The sequence below is a fragment of the Cyrtonyx montezumae genome, unplaced genomic scaffold (genome assembly GCF_038088225.1).
Source record: "Cyrtonyx montezumae isolate F1298 unplaced genomic scaffold, pur_monq_1.0 scaffold_0, whole genome shotgun sequence".
NCBI classification, from domain to species: domain Eukaryota; kingdom Metazoa; phylum Chordata; class Aves; order Galliformes; family Odontophoridae; genus Cyrtonyx; species Cyrtonyx montezumae.
In genome coordinates, this window is record NW_027071824.1 from 29061835 (window position 1) to 29080602 (window position 18768).

The window sequence follows — 18768 nt, forward strand, 5'->3', positions numbered from 1 at the left end:
GACACACAAAAAAATCCTTTCAAATGATATCATCTACTGCAAAATGCTAAAACACTGAAATGATTTGTTTTTCCATTATCTCATTATGGAGAATCTTAATATCTTTTATTCAAAATCATTTTTGTATTGGCATTTAACTATAATGTTGTTTTAAACAAGATCAATTCTTCAACATTTTTTGCATAAAAGCTTCTAGTTTCATGTTTGATAATATTTTCAAATTATGAATTAGATAATTTTGAACTTTTATATGTTAAATGCATAATGAAAAAGCACGTCAAGTTTTTATAAGTTTACATAATTGTTTTGCACAAGCTGGATACCTAGACGTGTGTTCCAGAACTTTACAAATTAAACTGTGAGTATTGTCCAGCATTTGCACATTTTTGTCCTTACCAAAACTTGAATGTTCTCGTAACCATTTATTACTAGTAAGGAATACATGCAAAAGCATCTTTTCTCTTCCCTTCACTATCATTTCCATTTTTATTTCTCATCTCTTGCCAAACTGATTTCTTTCTAGCTTTGAACTTGAAAAGTTATGCCGATTTACTATGTCTGTAAAGAAGAACTATCGTCGTGTGCCCTATCACAACTGGAAGCATGCAGTTACAGTTGCACATTGCATGTATGCCATACTTCAGAACAACCAGGGGCTTTTCACTGATCTGGAGGTAGGTGTGATGACTATCAATTACTAGACGTCATTAAGAAGTATTGACTACCTTAGAAGAACTTCTGTGCTTGAATTTTTCTGTCAGCTTAGACAGGATATAAAGGGTCTCATGATCACTGCAGTGGAATTGGTATAAACAGAGAGCTTAAGGAAGGAGAATTCTTCAAGCCCTTTTTCCTTCACAGCAGTAGCAGATTTGCTGAAAGTCTCTATTTACATTTTAAGGTTTTCCATGTCCACCTACAACCATAATCTTTATTTTAATCATTCAGTTAACTGTCAGATCTGTACTGAGGGGAAAGAAACGCCTCCAATCTTGGACCCTAGGAGATATGGTAGAATCTGTGTAGGAGAACAATGGAGAAGGGCTTGGTGTTGCAGGGATGGTTGGCATATGTGAGTAAAGGAGAAGGGTAGAAAGAGTGGAAGGAAAATGTTTGTCTATTCTTATCAATTGATAAAGGTTTTATTATATAAAAGTTTTCCTTAGCTTGTGTGTGCATCTTTTTTAAGATAATTTGCAAGGAGTTTAGAAAAATAAGAAATATTTATATACAATAATTAGATCACTGTGAAAGTTCTGGTAAGAAAATGGAAGGCTTGCATGGTTATATGTTAATATACAATATGAAGGTTGTTTCTTGCCTAAATTGCTGTTGATGCAACTGAGAGTGATGCTTATTATAAATGCTGCCTGAAACCTGCAAGCTGGAAGAACCTGCTTTAGGTTGTGTATGAGGTTGCCAAATACTGACCACTTAAGCTGTAATTTTCCAGGATTTCTGGCTTCATCTGGCTAATAGATTCATTTGGGGAAATTTCAGTCAAAATTGTTTACTAGAATTATATTAGGAAAAACCATGTTCTTGTTCAGTATCTAAGTATAAAATAAATAAACTTTAGTTGAAAATGTTGAGCAAATTCTGCTTTAAAACAGGGTCTTCAAAAGTGGTTCTAAAATAGGAGAGGGGCATTTGCCAGGCATATACTATAAGTCAGCAAAATTGTGCAAGTTTGAAAAAATAATGTTCCTTTAAAAACAAAACTCTGTAGATTGTCACCATTGGAGAATGTTTTAAGGTCTCTTAACTTCCAGTGCTAACCAAGTTGTTATGTAGTCATGTTTAAATCTGGAAAAATATACAAGAATAGAAGAAACTGCTCTAGTTCCCTCCTGAGGCAGAACCCCTCCAGTAACATGTGATTGTGGAATAACATTTTCTAACTTATAAATGATTTGAATTTAATACAGAGGATTTTAACTCTTTGTTTCCTCACTTCTTTGTTTTTTGCAATTCTAAAGGACATTTCTGTGCACTTTTTAAAGGCAATGTAATCCTTGTGCAACATTTACAGTATTTTGGGAAGATAGTGACATCTAGAGGCAGAAAATACATCTTAGCTTTCTTGTTTCATCTTTTTTTTTTTTTTTGGTAGCGAAAAGGTCTTTTAGTTGCATGCCTATGCCATGACCTGGATCACAGAGGTTACAGCAACAGCTATCTTCAGAAGTTTGATCACCCTCTAGCTGCTCTATATTCCACATCAACGATGGAACAGCACCACTTCTCACAAACTGTGTCCATCTTGCAGGTAGGGTTATTGTATCTTCTGTGCAGTAGAGTCCATTGGTGAATATACAAGTCACATCATTACCCAGTAGATTTTATAAAGCATGCTTAATTTAATTTCTGGATTGTAGTGCTTGTCTGGAAATATGGACAAAAGATTTGTCTTGATTTATTACAGCAATCTTAGTTTCCAAACATTCATTGTTAGCAAGCCAAGCATCCGGTAACAGTGCAAATCACAGCTTTTCCAAAATCTCGATGTTAAAAAATACTGTACATTTTAAGGTCTTTATGAGTGATCTTCCTTTGGATATGTTAGCTTCTGGGTCAGTGAGGATTTCCCTTATGACCATATGGAATGGGAAGTTAAAAAATGAAAAGTCAGTTTCTTGCTTAGTTACGTATTTTCAGTAGAACATGCTTCAACAATGTCTTCAACTGTCCTGAAATTCTGAATAACAATTCATGACCTGACAAACATTTGTATGAGAAGCTTGAAAACCTGCTGTAATAAATTCCATGAACGTGAAATATGTGGCATGAAGTGTGCATATATTCGTTACCTAGAAGCAAATGGTACTTTTGCACGCATGAAAAGTATGAGCTTGTTTCATTCTGTTATGATATGCTGTTTTCTTCTTCAGCAATTGGGAAAAAAGATTAATAAGGTAATATTCTGTGATTGTTCAGCTATAAGGTAAAGTATCTGCATGTTTAATTAACAGAAAGCTAGGAGAAAGCATGCAGATACATTTTGGGAAATCAAAGTTTGTTGCTGATGCACATATGATGCATATATCTCCTTGATGTGAAAAAAATTTGTTCGTGTTCAATTAGAAGACAGAACTCTCACCTATGAAACAGCTGCCAGTCCATAGTGTACTTGTGCTAGCTGTTTTTCCTTTACACACACCCAATGCATAGCCTTGCCATGCTACTGTACCATTAATTCATTGTTAACTTCTCTTTCTTTCTGATCTTTCAGGGGGAAGATATTTATTTTCTTAAATACCTAATCACCTTTTAGGATTATACGTATTCTGTTTTGTATTCAGAAGCACATCTTGTGATTATGGTTTTAGGTATCATATACATTTCAACAGGGAGTGGAAGCTTTATCTCTGAATATTCCTCCATGTGGGAGGGTGTAATTGAATCCTTCAGTGGTGGTATGGCATTAGTTTTTCAGTATTCATTCTTCATGTAAGTTCGTGCACAGTGAGCAAGTTCCTCAGTCCAGTAACACTTCCCTGTCACACCAGGGCTATATGAAGCAGAATTCAGGCATTCTTTAATGAACATTTTGCATTTTTACTGCAGAAATGCAGTTTGTGAAAGTTGCATTTACCAAGAATGTGGGGAATGTTTTGCTTCTCTGTAGCCTGTTATCCTTGGCTATCACAGCCAATGAAGTGTGAGGAAATGCAGATAAGCGTTTAGAGCTCTAGAGCAGGTTCAGACACTGACTACTCAAGTGCTCATGGGTGATGTTTAGCAGCAAAGGCATAGTAGAGCTGCCTTTTGGACTCGTTTTGATATTGAATTAAATAGCCTTTATTTTTACTTACAGAAGTGTTACAGAAGAAAGAAAAAAAACTTAAAAAAAAAACAAAACGAAAAAAGAAATCTAACTAGTCCTTCTGTGTTTATCTCAATGATTTTTAATTTTATGTTAATAAACTGCAGCAGTTTTCACTTGAAACTTTATAGCTGCATTGTTCATTCACTTGTAATTCTGGTCTATGTTATAACTTACAGAAGATTCCATTCACTAGCTCTAGCTCCATGGGGAAGGAATAAAATCTTAGGAGCTATACCTTATTTGCACTACTCAAAAGTCCACATAACATGCTCAGAACCGGAAGCTTTCAGTAGTACTTAATAGTATCAGTAAATTAATACTATGTAAATAGTAGTCATTTCCTTGTCCCAAACCATTGATGATGTGTTAACCTGCTTTGAACTTTTTTTTTCCTTGTGTACTGTGGCTCAGGCAGCTGTCAAAGGAACATTAGGAAAGACAGACAGACTGCAGTTTCTATTTGTTATTCACAACAAATCTACTTGTCCAAGTAAAAAATGTTGGAAAACGACATTTATGTTCTGGATGGTGAAAGAAACCAGTCTATTTGTACCACAGAGGAATATTTTTGAGCAAATTATGTAAATACTTGACAAGTCAGGGAAACTTTTGATGAGCTTCAACTCAAATGCCAATTAAATGTCAAAACACATCTGCATTTGATATATTTTAATTGCATTTTCTGTTTATGAATGTCCATACCTTGACATGGCTGGCTCATTCTTTTGGGTTTTACTGTTTCTTCTTAACAGTAAAAAAGACTTAATGAGTTTCTTTAAGAAGCTTAGAAACAGTGAATAGTGTTGACTTAAACTGTGACTGAAGCTGTGAACCATCACAGTACATGGATATTGTCTGTTAAAAATTCAATAATACATGGTGGAATCTGAGAAGGAATGGCAGTGCTATATCATCAGAGCCTCCATAGTGGAAAATGTTGTCTTTAGTTTAGGAATAAATCAACTTATGGTTGAACAAAACATTTTTTTTCCTCTGAATGTATATGTTAACGTACCATAATAAAGCTTACTTCTAAAGAGAACATTTTATCAGTAAATGCAGCAGTTGCAGGCACATTTCATTTGCAGCACTATCAAATCAAGATTATCTTAGAGCATTAACATTTCCTTGTCTGTATTGTTTGTCATGCAAAACAATGTCATATCAAAAATGGCTCTTCAAAGTGAATCAGGTATTCAGCTTACCAGCCTGGCAATGCAATACTCTGGATCAGGATTAAATCAAATCAGGATTAAATTAAAGTTCCCAGGCTTGTACTGTCAGGAAGTACTGTGCATACAGTGCATATAAATCATAGCAGAAAACACTAGCATTTTTCTCTATTAGTACCTTCAGGCTTCAGAGGGAGCAGTCCGAGAACCAAATCAGTGGTTTAGTTATAGTTTTATGACAGCATTTAAAAAGCGAAGATAAAAATGGGAATTTACAACAAAAATTGTTATTGGTGTGTAAAACTGTTATAACCTGTCTGGTGAAGTAAAGACTGAAATCATCTCAGAATTAGAACTTGTGCTTTTTATTGGTTTCTTACTTTTTCATAGCTGGAAGGGCACAATGTCTTCTCCAATCTGAGCTCCAGTGAATATGAGCAAGTCCTTGAGATCATCCGGAAAGCCATCATCGCCACAGACCTCGCCCTGTATTTTGGAAACAGAAAACAACTTGAAGAACTGCATCAGGCAGGAGCATTAAACCTTAAGAACCAAGCACACAGGTAAAGCAACAAACCAGAATTAGTTCACTAGTGCCCATTATTTCTTTAGGATTTCTTCTGCATGGTTCACTTATCACAACTTACCAACAGCAGAAAGTTATTGCACAGGCAGTTAAGTGGTGGGATAAAAAGGAAGTGCAATAAATATGCTATTTCACTGTTACATCATTACTTTATTTTATTTTTTTTTAATTAAGCATGTTCTTTGAAAGATTATTCCTTACTAGAAGCAACGTCACATTCACTTATTCACTGGATGGAAAAAATCTCCTAGCCTCTCCACAGAACAACAGACAAACCCCAAACATAATTTAATGGCCAGATCCGTTGCTGATTATATGTAACATTATAACTTTGTGAAACAGTTGACTCTATAAAAAATCCAAGCCAAACAGAGAAACAAGAGAAAATTCTATTTTATTCTTTGTTTATAGCCCTAAGTTTTAAAACTATACAAAACACATATATTGATGTTCATACATACACAGCTATTTTTGACCACAAAAACATAATATAGTATATCCTGAATGACAGATAGATCCCATAACAAGGTTGATTACAATTTTCATACAGTACTACCACTCTCACTGATGCTGTACTGGAAAATGGATGAATCTTGTCTTGATCTAAGGTACAGCAAAATTAGAAAGGTGATACAGGATGATATTGAGTCATATTTCTGATTTCTTTTCAAAAGGAACTTCAGTGTTTGGATCTTCTTTGACTTTCTTTGGAATTTTACAGGTTTTGGCAGTAGTTATGAATAAATTATCACTGTTGGAAGTACAGTTATTTAAAGATTAATTCACAGTACAGAATTGAAATTTATCAGGCTTCAGTAAACAAAATCTCCAAAAAGACAAAGATATAGTAGGTCCTAATAACTTAAAAATAGTGAACTTAGGGCTATAAAATTTGAATATGCAACCTTTTAGACTATGATTGAGTATTCTATTGTATTTTTTAATCTAGCTGTCCTCTTAGAGCATTTTCAGTGCAAAGTCATATGCCCTGTGATATGACATGAGTATGTAATACAGCTAAATAATCCATGCCTTCCACTTGAACAAAAGAAGTCATGTACTAGGGAGCTAAGTATGGCCTTAGTATGACTGATCAATCCTCATTTATAATGCAGGAAAATGATAGTTTGCAATTTATCTATTAACTATATTGTGAATGTGTGTATTTTCCATGGTAACGAGTCTATTCACACACACTGCTGTCATATTGGTGTGAAAGTTGGGAAATTATTTTTTCTTTACATGCAATATGCATTGACAAAGATGCAGGCATCCTTAAGTGCCATCTTAAGTTCTCCAGCTGGTGAAAATCACATTAATTAATTCATTAACTTGACAGTTTTCTTTATACGACTTAGATTCAAACACTGAATATCTAAGGAATAGAACACAAGCTCTAGAAAACAGTTTAAATACAATCTTTTTGTGTTTTATGCTAATAATCTTCACAATCCTGTAGATCTTTTTCTGTTGGAGGTGAAATTCATTCCACCAAAGCAATGACCTCTCTTTTAATATGGCTTAATTGTACTCTGATGATTACAGTATCAGGACTGTTGTGGAAACCTCACTTTCTATAGCTCCAATATTTCTGTAGCGGAGCTTACATTATGATCGACTACATCTGATCCACTGTTTTCTAAGGAAGATCTTGAGTAATTTTTTCAGACAGAAATTGAGTTAGACGATCGAGACAGTGGCTGTGGCCAGAAGTAGGAATATGTACAAAATACTTTTGAGAAGTGAAGGAAGAAGTAAGAGCTTACCTGTAAGTGGAGCTCCTTGAGAGAGACTTAGTGTTTCTCCTTTTTGGAATATGTGTTCACTTTGCTTTAAATAGTGGAAAGAAATGCAGCAACAGAATATGCCATCTTTCTTTTCTTTTAATAGACTTGTACTTTATTTTCAGAAAATGAAGGGAGAGGCATAGTAATTTCTTAACAGGCATTGTTCCATTGTAAATTCCTGTGAAGGTAGTTATGTGGAGGATAGTCTGTGAATTCTGGTTGCAAGCAACATAGTAACACAATAGTGAATATACAATTTTTGTTATGCCTTACTAATAAATTAAAAGTGGAAAAGAGGAGAAGGTGGGAAAAATTTTATAGTGTTTTTACCTTATTGCAGATGGAACTGAGGAAGGGAAAATAAGAACATTAGAATATGGTAGTTAAGTCTTTATCAAACTTAATTTAATGTTATTTTATTCTAGAGACAGAGTGATTGGTCTGATGATGACTGCTTGTGATTTGTGTTCTGTAACAAAACTATGGCCAGTTACCAGACTGACAGCCAATGATATATATGCTGAGTTCTGGGCTGAGGTACGTGTGTTTCTTTTGTTTTATTTATCTACTTACAAATGAAAATATTTGGGAGGAAAAGGAAAAAGGAAAAATATATTAAAGACTGTTCTTTGAGGCATGCTTTCTTTTTTATTTTTTATTTATTTACTTAGATACTATATAATGATCTAAGTCAGCTTTCTAATTTTCTAGCAGCAATTTTTCTTTTGGTTAATGATGAATTTAGGATGTATGTTCTAACATACAGTGACCAAGCAACAGATTATACAAGAAAATCTCTGCCTTGTTTTGAGTTACTAAGGTGAAGTACCTGTTTCTAGAAGGAAATCCAAAATATGAAAACAGCTTCCAGGCCAACTGCCTTAAAACACTCTCTTATAAAGCTACGCTATGAGTCCAGGAAATGCTAAAGCAAATGTAACAAATCATTTTTTTTTTTCTAATCCCAGCATTTGAATATTTGTGAGCCAGATCAGCAGCTGGGTCTCAGGGAGAGCAAGCTGATTTTTAGTATATTGAAAGTTACTTCACAGATAAGATGTACTGAGAATTGAAACGTGACATTGAAATGTGCTAAAGTATTCATGTCCGTAAATAAAGATGCAATCTCTAACGTTTTTTCTGTCCAGGATTAAATATTTTAATTGGTTAATTTTTAAAATGCAAAAGTGACAACTATATGGGGATATCAGGAATAAATTCAGAGGAGTATTGCATAGAGTTGAATTTATCTAGTTTTAGAATATATACTCTTATTTTCAAAACTTTTATTGCACATGTATCATAAAGTTTTCTGTTATGTTCCATATGGAAGTCAGAAGAATTCAGTGGGCTTCTTTCCATTTTAAAATGGAAATCAGGCCCACAGAGTTGTTGTAGTATGCATGTAATGCAGAGATTTTTGTCTTGCCTTTGTCTTGCTAATTTGTGAGTCAAAGATGTGCATGGCATGTGTTTGTGGTTTTTCTGTGTTTAAAAATTCTAGTTCTTATAGCTATCATCAACTCAGGCTACAAAAATGTCTGTAAATGTAAGCTTTATAAACTCAAAAAGCAAAGTTGGTAATCAGTTTCTGAAATGTCAAGACAGGCAAGTGAATGTTCTTGTAAGTGATATAATGGAGGTGTAATGTTGATGTGCCTCACTAATTACAAACTCAACTTGTTTGGTTAACAAGACTTAAAAATTTAATTAAATGTAAGTCTTATGAACATAGTGGAGAAAGATCAAACTAATTTTTCCTACTAAACAATAATAAAAATGGAATTATGGACATAGCTGAGCCTGCTCAGGTGTTAAGCTATTTTCTCAGCCTGAGTTAATGAAGGTTCATTTTAAATTATAAATTCAAGGACCAACTTTAGATTAGAAATTTTTTATGAAAATAGAATTCTATAATTGCTTTTTTCTAGAATTATAGATTCATAGAATGTCTGGATGTCACATGGGACCATATCATATAATCATAGACTGGTTTGGGTTGGAAGGGTTCTTTAACGTGATCTAGTTCTATTCCCCTGCCTTAGGCAGGGACACCTCCACTAGACCAGGTTGCTCAAAGCCCCATCCAGCCTGGCCTTGAATGCTTCCCGGGTGGGACATCCATAGCCTATCTGGGCAACCTGATACAGTGTCTCCCCACCCTCACAGTAAACAATTTCTTCCTAATAAGTTGTGTCTGCTGTGATTTTTTTTTTTTGTGAGATACAAGCGACTAAGCAGTCACTAAACTTTCTTCAGTGATTTCAAAGTAATATATTATAAGCCACTCTATTTCTGTAGCTGTTCTGTAAGTATGATACAAACAATTTTAATTAAGATTTCTTTAACATTCTTTCTGATAATGTTCATAACTGTGAGGATATAGGCAGTATTTTTATAGCATCCTCTGTCTAGCAGTGTTTCATATATGTGTTTACAAGTATTGAACACAAGAAAACTTGCATTCCTAGTATTTGTGTTGCAACTAAACAAAATACTTTTTTTTGCTGTGTGGATTGTCAGCCACTGCCAGTCATTGCTTTGAGTAGTTGTGGTATCTTCATCATAGGAAATATTCAGAACCCAAATGGACAGGTCTGTAAAACTTGCTGTCCCTGATCTTGTCTAGAGTGGGTAAATGCAATGGACGAGTTCATCCTAAGAGTTCCTTTCAAATCTAAACAATTCTGTGATTTTCTGATACCTTTTTCTTTCAAAATAGAACAGTGAACATAATTCTGAACTTCATTTTTTTTCCTCAAAGCTAACTTTGATTGTTGGTAATAGAGGAGAATCAAAGAGGTAGTTTTTACTTTCACATAACAAAGATCTGGTCTTTAATAACAATTGCATTTCTCAGGGTATCCCTCTTTGCATATAGACATTATTAATATACTTAAGAAGGCTGTTTGGCTGGCAATTTTAACAGACTATCTTTGATCAAAGAAATTGATTTGTTGACTAAGAGGTTACAGTGTAAATTCATCTGCCTCAGTCAGCCTTTTCTTGCATAGATGACTTGTGTTCTACTGGTAGTTGTATTATAGTGATTTAAACAGGTAACATTTACAAAGATGAGAATATTTATGAGTAGAACAGGTAAATCTGATTTATTTGGTCTTGTTTTCTTTTTTTCCAACTGCCCCTTATTATGGATAGGCCTTTGCAAAGAAGGAAAATATGAGTACATTCACTCAAAGAAATAGATCTCCACCTTAAGTGGTTTTCTCAGATTGTGTAACTCCGGTATTTGCATTATTTTAAATTCTGGATTTTCAGATTCACATGCAATGGAAAAATGGTTAAAAATTCTGATCTTAGTACTCTTAAATTTTGTTTTCCTCATCTCTTTCCTCTAGGGTGATGAAATGAAAAAAACAGGTATTCAGCCCATTCCTATGATGGACAGAGACAAGAAAGATGAAGTCCCTCAGGGTCAAGTATGAACTCTCTCTGTAAAATGATACTTGCTTAATAGTGTTTAAAAAAAAAAAAAATATATATATATATATATATATATAAATTTTATATATTAACAAATCTTGAATTTTATCCCAGAGTATGTGGGCTGCTGAGTTCTGTGCTTTGTATGCAAAACAGATTTTCTTTTTTTGTAAGTGGAAGCAGAAAACTTGTTTTCAGAGACATTACTAAAATGACAAAATGCTTTTTGCTGCTGTCTCAAGTTTCTATATAACGTAGCTGTACTTCTTTTATAATAATAAGGCTGAAGTAGTGATTTAAACATGATACAATCAGTATTTCTGATATGGAAATGATCATGCATTTTCAATAAGAAAAAAAATGAAGTCTTTCTTCTGCTAATACATTAGTGCTTTTTTACTTCTCATAATTCCCAATGCAGCAATTTAAACCTTGTTGTCTCTTTACCTTCTATTCTTAAATTGCCTTTTTTTCCTTCCTCTTAACAAAAACTCTGTAAGTAGACCTCTGGCAAAACTGTATATTTGAAAGCTTGAGTAACTTTTGGGTACAATATGTTCTTTACATGGTAAAGCGGGTAGAAGGAGGCAAGAAAACCAAACAAACTATTAAGGAATTATAGACTCATATGTACAATTAAATTTTTAAGAACTATCAAAAAACCAAAAGACTAAATTTATGACAAGTTAGAGGACTGTGAATACTGACCACAGATTTGAAAAGGCAACTATCACTCTTCTCCCATACGATTGGATGTTTAATATATCATGCCATTTTAATGTGCAAATAAGTTCAGGAGATCATTGGCATTAACCAATGGCATGTGGATTAAAGACTGTCTTCAAGATATATCAATAGCAAAAGATGAATTGAGTAAGAATGTGAAAGTTTTTTTCTTTTAACATCTCTCCAAGTTGTTACAGGGGCATCAGTTACTTGGCAGTATGTCATTAATGCAAGAATTTTGTTGTCCATGACCAAACTCCAACATTGGTGATTGGTGCCTGCTACCTTTGTTAGCTCTGTGGTCTTCCTGAGACATTGTGCAAAGGATCATTGTTGTGTATCTTAGGAAAATTTTAAGGAATATTTAAAACAATGTTTGTAAAGTCATTTAAGAAGAACTCAAAGAAAAAGCTTGGCCTTGTAGCAGGACAAAGGTACTCAGAGATCTATGGCTTTTCATTATTCAGTCCTCTAAATTGAAAATTGCTCTGAATGAATTATTTGATAGGAAAAACTATGGAAGTTTTTATATTCTGAAACATAACTCTGTTCTATCATATTTTAGCATATATTTATTACCTGTGCTGTAATAAGGAATTGGCAGTAATTAATTAAATTTGTGTCAACTGTAAGCCCAATAAGAGAAGAATCATTTTCCTGTACTTGTTTTATTTTTCTACACACTGTATATGTTATCTTTGAGCATCTTGAAAAGCACACAATTTTACAGTACTTAGCTTCTCAGCATTTATTAAAGAATTGTTAGTGGGGTGAAAGTACAGATCTAAGAGCTATTTTTTTCCTCTTTAAAACATAATGAGTATTGTTGCAAAAACTGTCTTTGTAGGTTACTTTACTCTGTGTTCTGATGTGTACTTCTTAGCGGTAAAATATTAAGCAAAAAAAAGAGGTTAAAAAACAACTTCAGAGTATAGCTGTAGCTGTTGTGTCTTGCAACAGTGTTATAGCAAATCGTGAGATTTAGAACAAGATAGTTCAGTGAAAGTAACCATGCCTGTGTTCCTGTAGAGACAGAAGAATTTAATGAAGCATTACCATCCATTTCCTTAGGCTCTAACAGAAAGTGTTAATGAGTTTAGGATTCTGTATTTTTATGTGGGTTTTAATTAAAGTATTAACACCTTATTTAAATGACAATTATGTTTAGGAAAAGGGGATTTGTATAAACATGCAATCTCTGAAAAAATAATTATGCCTCAAATACTTATCTTCGGTGAAAATAGTTTGTAGTTGGCATTTTCTCTCATTTCTTTCTTGGGTGGTTGGATAATTCAGTCTCTGTAGTTCTTATCCTTTGAAGCGCAACTCTTAGTTTGATGTCTTCCTACTGCAGAGCCTGCAGTGTGGATTTGTTCCTGATTCAGTAAGGATCCCATCACCCTCCTTTTCTTCTCTCTTGAGAATTTAAGCAGCGTTCATGGTTATACCACGACTGTACACTCAAAGGGTATTTTCTTTCTTGGCTTCCACTGGACCCTTAATGTTTCTCATTTTCATAGCCTAAGAGTTTTGAAATCTTTGAGGAAAGTAGAAATGTCAAAACTATGCAGTGACCCAGAAGACTCCAGCGATTCAAAACTTAGCTCAGAAATTTACTTAGTTAGATGGAAAATAAGATGTTTACTTTTATACGAGGATTAAAATATTAGGAGTGATTTTATATTTAAAATGCTTCAGTGTGAACATTAAAGATCCAGCCATCAAAGCTATAAATATTATTAGTATGCATAATAGAAGAGACAATAGCGTTATGTTTCAGAAACAGAAGATATTTTCTACTCCTTCCTTGTTATGCATCTTAGGGTGGATGTATGCTGCCTCATCTGAGGTGACTTCAACAGATTACTCGTACCTAAGTGAAGTGGAGGCATTCTGTCTAGCCATAGCAATATACAAGTCAGACTGGAGTTATTTATTCAGATTACCCAAGCCTTTTACCAAAGGGAATTGTGTGAGTTTGCTGTAGTCAGAAATTCAAGCTGTTGCAAATGAATGTTTTTAATTAGCTGATCTTTACTCAGAATCCAAATCTGATGAACCAGTTAGTTGTTGTTCACTTGTTTTGCTTTCCTTTTCTCTTTGACTGATGTACATTTTTACTTGAAGAGCTTTCAGGGCTTCAAAAATACGTTTTGTTTCAAATACTAGAACTTCAAAAAGAAGATTGGTTGCAACATACTGTAAATTATTTCAGTTTGGTTGAAGTCCTTCATATTTCCCAGCAGCATCACACTTCTCATTGAGAAGTCTACAGTGTGACTACCTATCATTCCACTCATAACTTCTTATCAGATATGGAGCAGTCTGCTGTTTTCCAGTAAAATAAAACAAACCCCCTTAGCAAACCAACAACCAAAATATCTCAGATGAAAAAAAACATGAAACACATAAGTTGAAAGCAGTGCAGTATGCAAAACAGAAAACTACTTCTTTTTAGATGAACAGACATGACTGCTGATGAGAAGGCAAGCCTTGCCTTCTGGTCTACTGCAGTTTCTATTGGTTACACCTTAATTGCTTTAAATCTGACTTAGATTCTTAAGTCAGAAAAATGTCTTAAAAAGTACAAAATGGACTTGTTTACAGAGCAGTATGGTAGGAATCTTTGTATTGTTGAAGGTAAGGACAATAAGGACAAGAGTTACTTTGTTTTCTTAAAAACAACCAATGTTTAGACTATTAAAAGAGATTTTTTTAATCAAATGTTTTGGTTGCAGTATAGCATGTCATACGTCACTATGAAGCATTTGAAAACTTTGTCCTAAGAAAGGGAACATAGTGGACTACAGTGTCTATCATGAGACTCTAGAATAAATGAACATCATACTGAACCCTTGATTTTAAGAGTAGTATTTTCTAAAAATACCCTCGTTTCATGATAAATCAACTGTAGCATGGTAGGAGTCATAGGATGATAAGCCTACATGAATTGCATATATCACAGAAAATGTGCTCATTCTCTGAGTAGATTTTCATGATAATGGTAAAAATATGTCACTCCACTGCTTACATGAAAAGAAAACAGGAACTTTACAAGGGTGCAAAGCCTTTAGCACTTCAGGTAAATTGATCTATGAAATACATACTCTGGAGGACATCAGCAAAATCCAGAGCTTGATCATATTTTAAAAATTCTGAACAACTTTTCTGCTTTTTAAATGTTTTTTTCATCACATGAATGTCTTCCTGTCGCTACTGCCACCAAAACGCCAGGCAGAACCTGAGAAAATCAGTTGAATCAATTAAAAAAGTCATAGAAAATCCTATCTGAAGCAGCCATCTTAATTATTAAGGAGAGACAAGCAAGCAACTTGTAATTGTTACACTCTTCACTGTTAGTGTTTCATTTTGAAGTCTTTGGCTATTAAGGTGAGATGTGTAAGTGTGAATTCCTAACATAAGCAGTAATTAAATAAGTAGTCAATGTCTTTGCTCTAGTCGTCTGTTAAATTTCAGTTTTAATTTAGCAACTTTTTTTTTTTTCATTACTACTTTTAATAGATTGGATTCTACAATGCTGTAGCCATCCCATGTTACACCACACTTGCACAGATCTTTCCTCCAACTGGGCCACTACTCCGAGCATGCAGGTGAGTAAATATGCAAGGTTTTGCATAGCAGGTATCTTGGTTAAAAAAAAAAAAAAAAGTAAACTGCTCTACTAGTTTTTCTGGAAATACACACTTTTAATTTGGGTAATTGCATGCAGATAGATGGGGATACATTTCTCATGTTAATTTATGTAGAAACCCAGAGGCAGTAACTACTGACTGGGACTGTCCAACGCAGATCTACAAACACATCTGATTAAAATGAGCTTGATGATAAAACCATTCAGAGAGAAACGGGTTCAGTGGATATGTATCTCTGTCTCATCTGGTTCAAAGCAATTTCATTCTGTTTCCTTTTTACTTCAACATGATACTCACATCTAAGATTGGCCAAAAAGAAGAATTCTATTTCATTAAAAAAATAGTTTTTGCATGTTGTTTAATATCATATCTGAACATTTCTGTTAGAATACAGAAAAAAGAGTGCCCTAACTTAGTCAGTAACTTGGAGCATAAGGGGATGTGAGATGTGGGAAAGGCAAATATAGCCCTGTCCTTACAGTCAACAACAAGAATGTAGCTTGGGGTCTTCTGAAGGAGAGAACAATTGAACAATTGAAGGAGAGAACAATTGAACAATTGAAGGAGAGAAAATCCTTTAACAATTGGCTTCTTCTACTCTGGAGTGATGGGCAGGTATCTTTGTAGGTAGTTGAATCCAATAGTTCTATAAGAGAACGTGGCAATCTTCACTGACAGAACTTATGTTGAAATCAGTATGCTTCGGTATGCTTTCCATTTCAGGTTAATCTGTGTTCTCTAAGGAAAACAGGTTGGTTGGTAAAATGCCAGCAATTTGTAGCCACATCCAAGGAGAAGTTAAGTTTCCCTGTGGAAAAGGACCTCCCTCTATTATATATTTTTTTCTGTTGTGGTCCTAGCCTGCATTGAGCTTTTTCTTTGTCACTTTCCTGACTTTGGTCTAAATAGTCTATGTAGGCTGAGTGATGTATGTGAAGTGCCAGAAGTATGTACACTGTAACATGGTGTAACCTGGCCCACAAAACATTTATTAGGATTTATTAGTTTCTTGACCATACTGAAATGCAAGCAACAGTCCTGGAATGCAAGCACACATCAGCTGACAGTTTGTCCTAGTCTACTCTGTTTTCTTTTTCCTCCTGCTTATTTCTAAACACAGAAAACTTTCTGTCTCAGAATCTTTTTCAAATCCTAAGAAATGCAACTAGTCTTCATCTTCTGCATACCAAAGTGAGACTGTCAGTAACCTGTTATAACTGACCGTTATCCTATATTACTGCTGTTAACACCAAGTAATCTTATCTTCTAACATGATTTTAGTATTACAGTGATTTCTGGTTTTTTTGATTGTTTGTTTTTTGTTTTTCTCTGAAGTTTCATTGCATTTCCTTCAGAATCTCCGTTTCAGACATGAGGTATTAAAATCACATTTGGGAAACTTCATCATTTTGTTCACTTGCTCCTCTAGACATCAGCTAAAATTCAACTCATGTATCTTCTGAGTTAGTGTTTCACTAAGATTTCGAGTGCATAGAGGGCTTTTAGGCTGGGTGTCACTGAAAGTAACTGTCAACAAATGCAACACAGTGATTAGCAAAATAATTTAATTGCAGCCGCACACTATTTCATACAGCTGTGAGAAGATTATGTAGCTCCGTACAAGAGGTTCAGAGCACTGTTTAAGAAAAATACAACATATTTAGGAGTTATTAATAGTCAGCTATCTCTAAGGTCCTCATGCAGGTCACGGCTGTGCAATTTCTACATCAACAAAGGGAATATTAAGTAGAATTAGTGACTACATCTCTCTACTTATTATCTTACTTAAGAAATGTAGATACAGACTCTACCATAGAAGATTAAGAAAGAGCTTCAAGAACTAGGTCTTAGTAGAAAGACACTAAAAAAACTAATGGAATGGATTTAGTTTATCCAAGAGAATGATCTTATTGGAGTTTATATCCATTGAAAGTTTTCTGATTGGAATCACAGAATCATAAAATGGCTGGGTTGGAAGGGATCTCAAAGATCTTCAAGTTCTAGCACCCTGCCACAGGCAGGGTTGCCAAACACTGTGTCATGTACTTGATCAGATTTCCCAGAGCCACATCCACCTGATCTTAAATACCTCAAGGGAAGAGGCTTCCACAATTTGTTTGGGCAACGCATTCCAGTGACTCATTACATTCTCAGTAAAAAATTTCCCCCTTACATCTAATCTAAATCTCCCCTCCTTTAGATTAAAGCCATTCTCCCTTGTCCTGTCACTATCTACCCTTGTAAAAAATTGATTTCCCTTATGTTTATAAAGTTCCCTTAAATACTGGAAGGCCACATGGATGTCTCCCTGCAGCCTTCTCTTTTTCAGACTGAACAAGCCCAGCTCTTTCAGTCTCCATAGGAGAGGTGCTGCAGCCCTTTGATTACCTTCATAGTACTCCTCTGGACTCAATCCAAAAGCTCCCCACCCTACCTGTTTTGGGAGACCAAAACTTGGATGCAGCACTACAGCTGAGGCCTCTCAGTGGTAGATTAGAAGGGGACAGTCACCTCCCTTGCCCTGCTGGCCACCCCTGTTATGATGGAACCCAGGGTAGTGTTTGTCTTCTGGACTGCCAGCACACACTGATGGCTCTTGTTAAGTTTTTCATCAGCCAGGACCACTAAGTCCTCAGCAGGGCTGCTCTCAAGGATTTCTTCTCCCAGATTCTTTACATATCTAGGATTACCTCAACCCAAGTGCAAAACCATGTACTTTGTTTCATTAAACCTCATTAGATTCACAAGGGCCCACTGTTCAAGTTTATCAGGGTCCATCTGGATGGCATTGGTGTCATTAGCAAACTTACTGCAGGTGCATTCAATCCCATCATCTGTGTCACTGATAAAGATGTTAAAGAGTACTAGTCCCAAGATGGACCCCTGTGGGACACCACTCATTACCAGCCTCCACCTGGACATAGAGCCATTGACCACAATCCTCTGAATGTGACATTCCAACCAGTTCCTTATCCACTGAATAGTCCACCCTTCAAATCAGTCTCTCTCTAATAAGGGACCATGTTGACCTAATACATACTTGTTGTTAGTTTGATTATAAATAATTGATTCATGCATACTCCAATAAATAGAGAAGGGTTGCTTTCAGTGTGAAATTAAGGAACATGAGGTAAACTATAGAATTGCCTGTAGTCCTTCCAGTCTTTACAGTGAGTCATCCATCTGAGTGACAGTCTCAGCTCATGGAAGTTTTCTAACTGCTGAATTTGTAATCCTTGCTTGAAGACATGTTTCTTCAACTCTCTGGATGACTGAAAATTTTAACTATTTTTGTCCATATAATTGGAACACAGAGACTGTGCATTGCATAACCATGTTTTCAGTCAGGAACAATTTAATATTGTTTACGTGGACTAAACAGCATCAACTATAATGCTAAGAATTAGAAATGCAGTAACACAAGTTGTTTCTACTCAAGTTAATGAAAATTATCAAACTGCTTAGTATGTGTGAAAATTTGGATGTATTCATAGCATATTGGTCAACAGCTGGGTGTACTTTTACTCCCAAAGTCAATATCTATGTGCTTTTAACATTTTAACTTCTAGTG

General features: G+C 34.9%; 1 protein-coding gene across 1 annotated transcript in view; it reads left to right on the forward strand.

The window, feature by feature from the left end:
* The window catches only part of PDE10A (phosphodiesterase 10A), a 171685-nt gene that overhangs the window by 146225 nt on the left and 6692 nt on the right, over positions 1 to 18768 (forward strand). Inside the window, exons 16-21 of the mRNA XM_065731225.1 lie at positions 524 to 674; positions 2114 to 2269; positions 5392 to 5564; positions 7800 to 7911; positions 10734 to 10814; positions 15067 to 15155. Of these exons, the coding sequence (XP_065587297.1) occupies positions 524 to 674; positions 2114 to 2269; positions 5392 to 5564; positions 7800 to 7911; positions 10734 to 10814; positions 15067 to 15155 (762 nt within the window). The remainder of the gene's footprint in view (positions 1 to 523; positions 675 to 2113; positions 2270 to 5391; positions 5565 to 7799; positions 7912 to 10733; positions 10815 to 15066; positions 15156 to 18768) is intronic.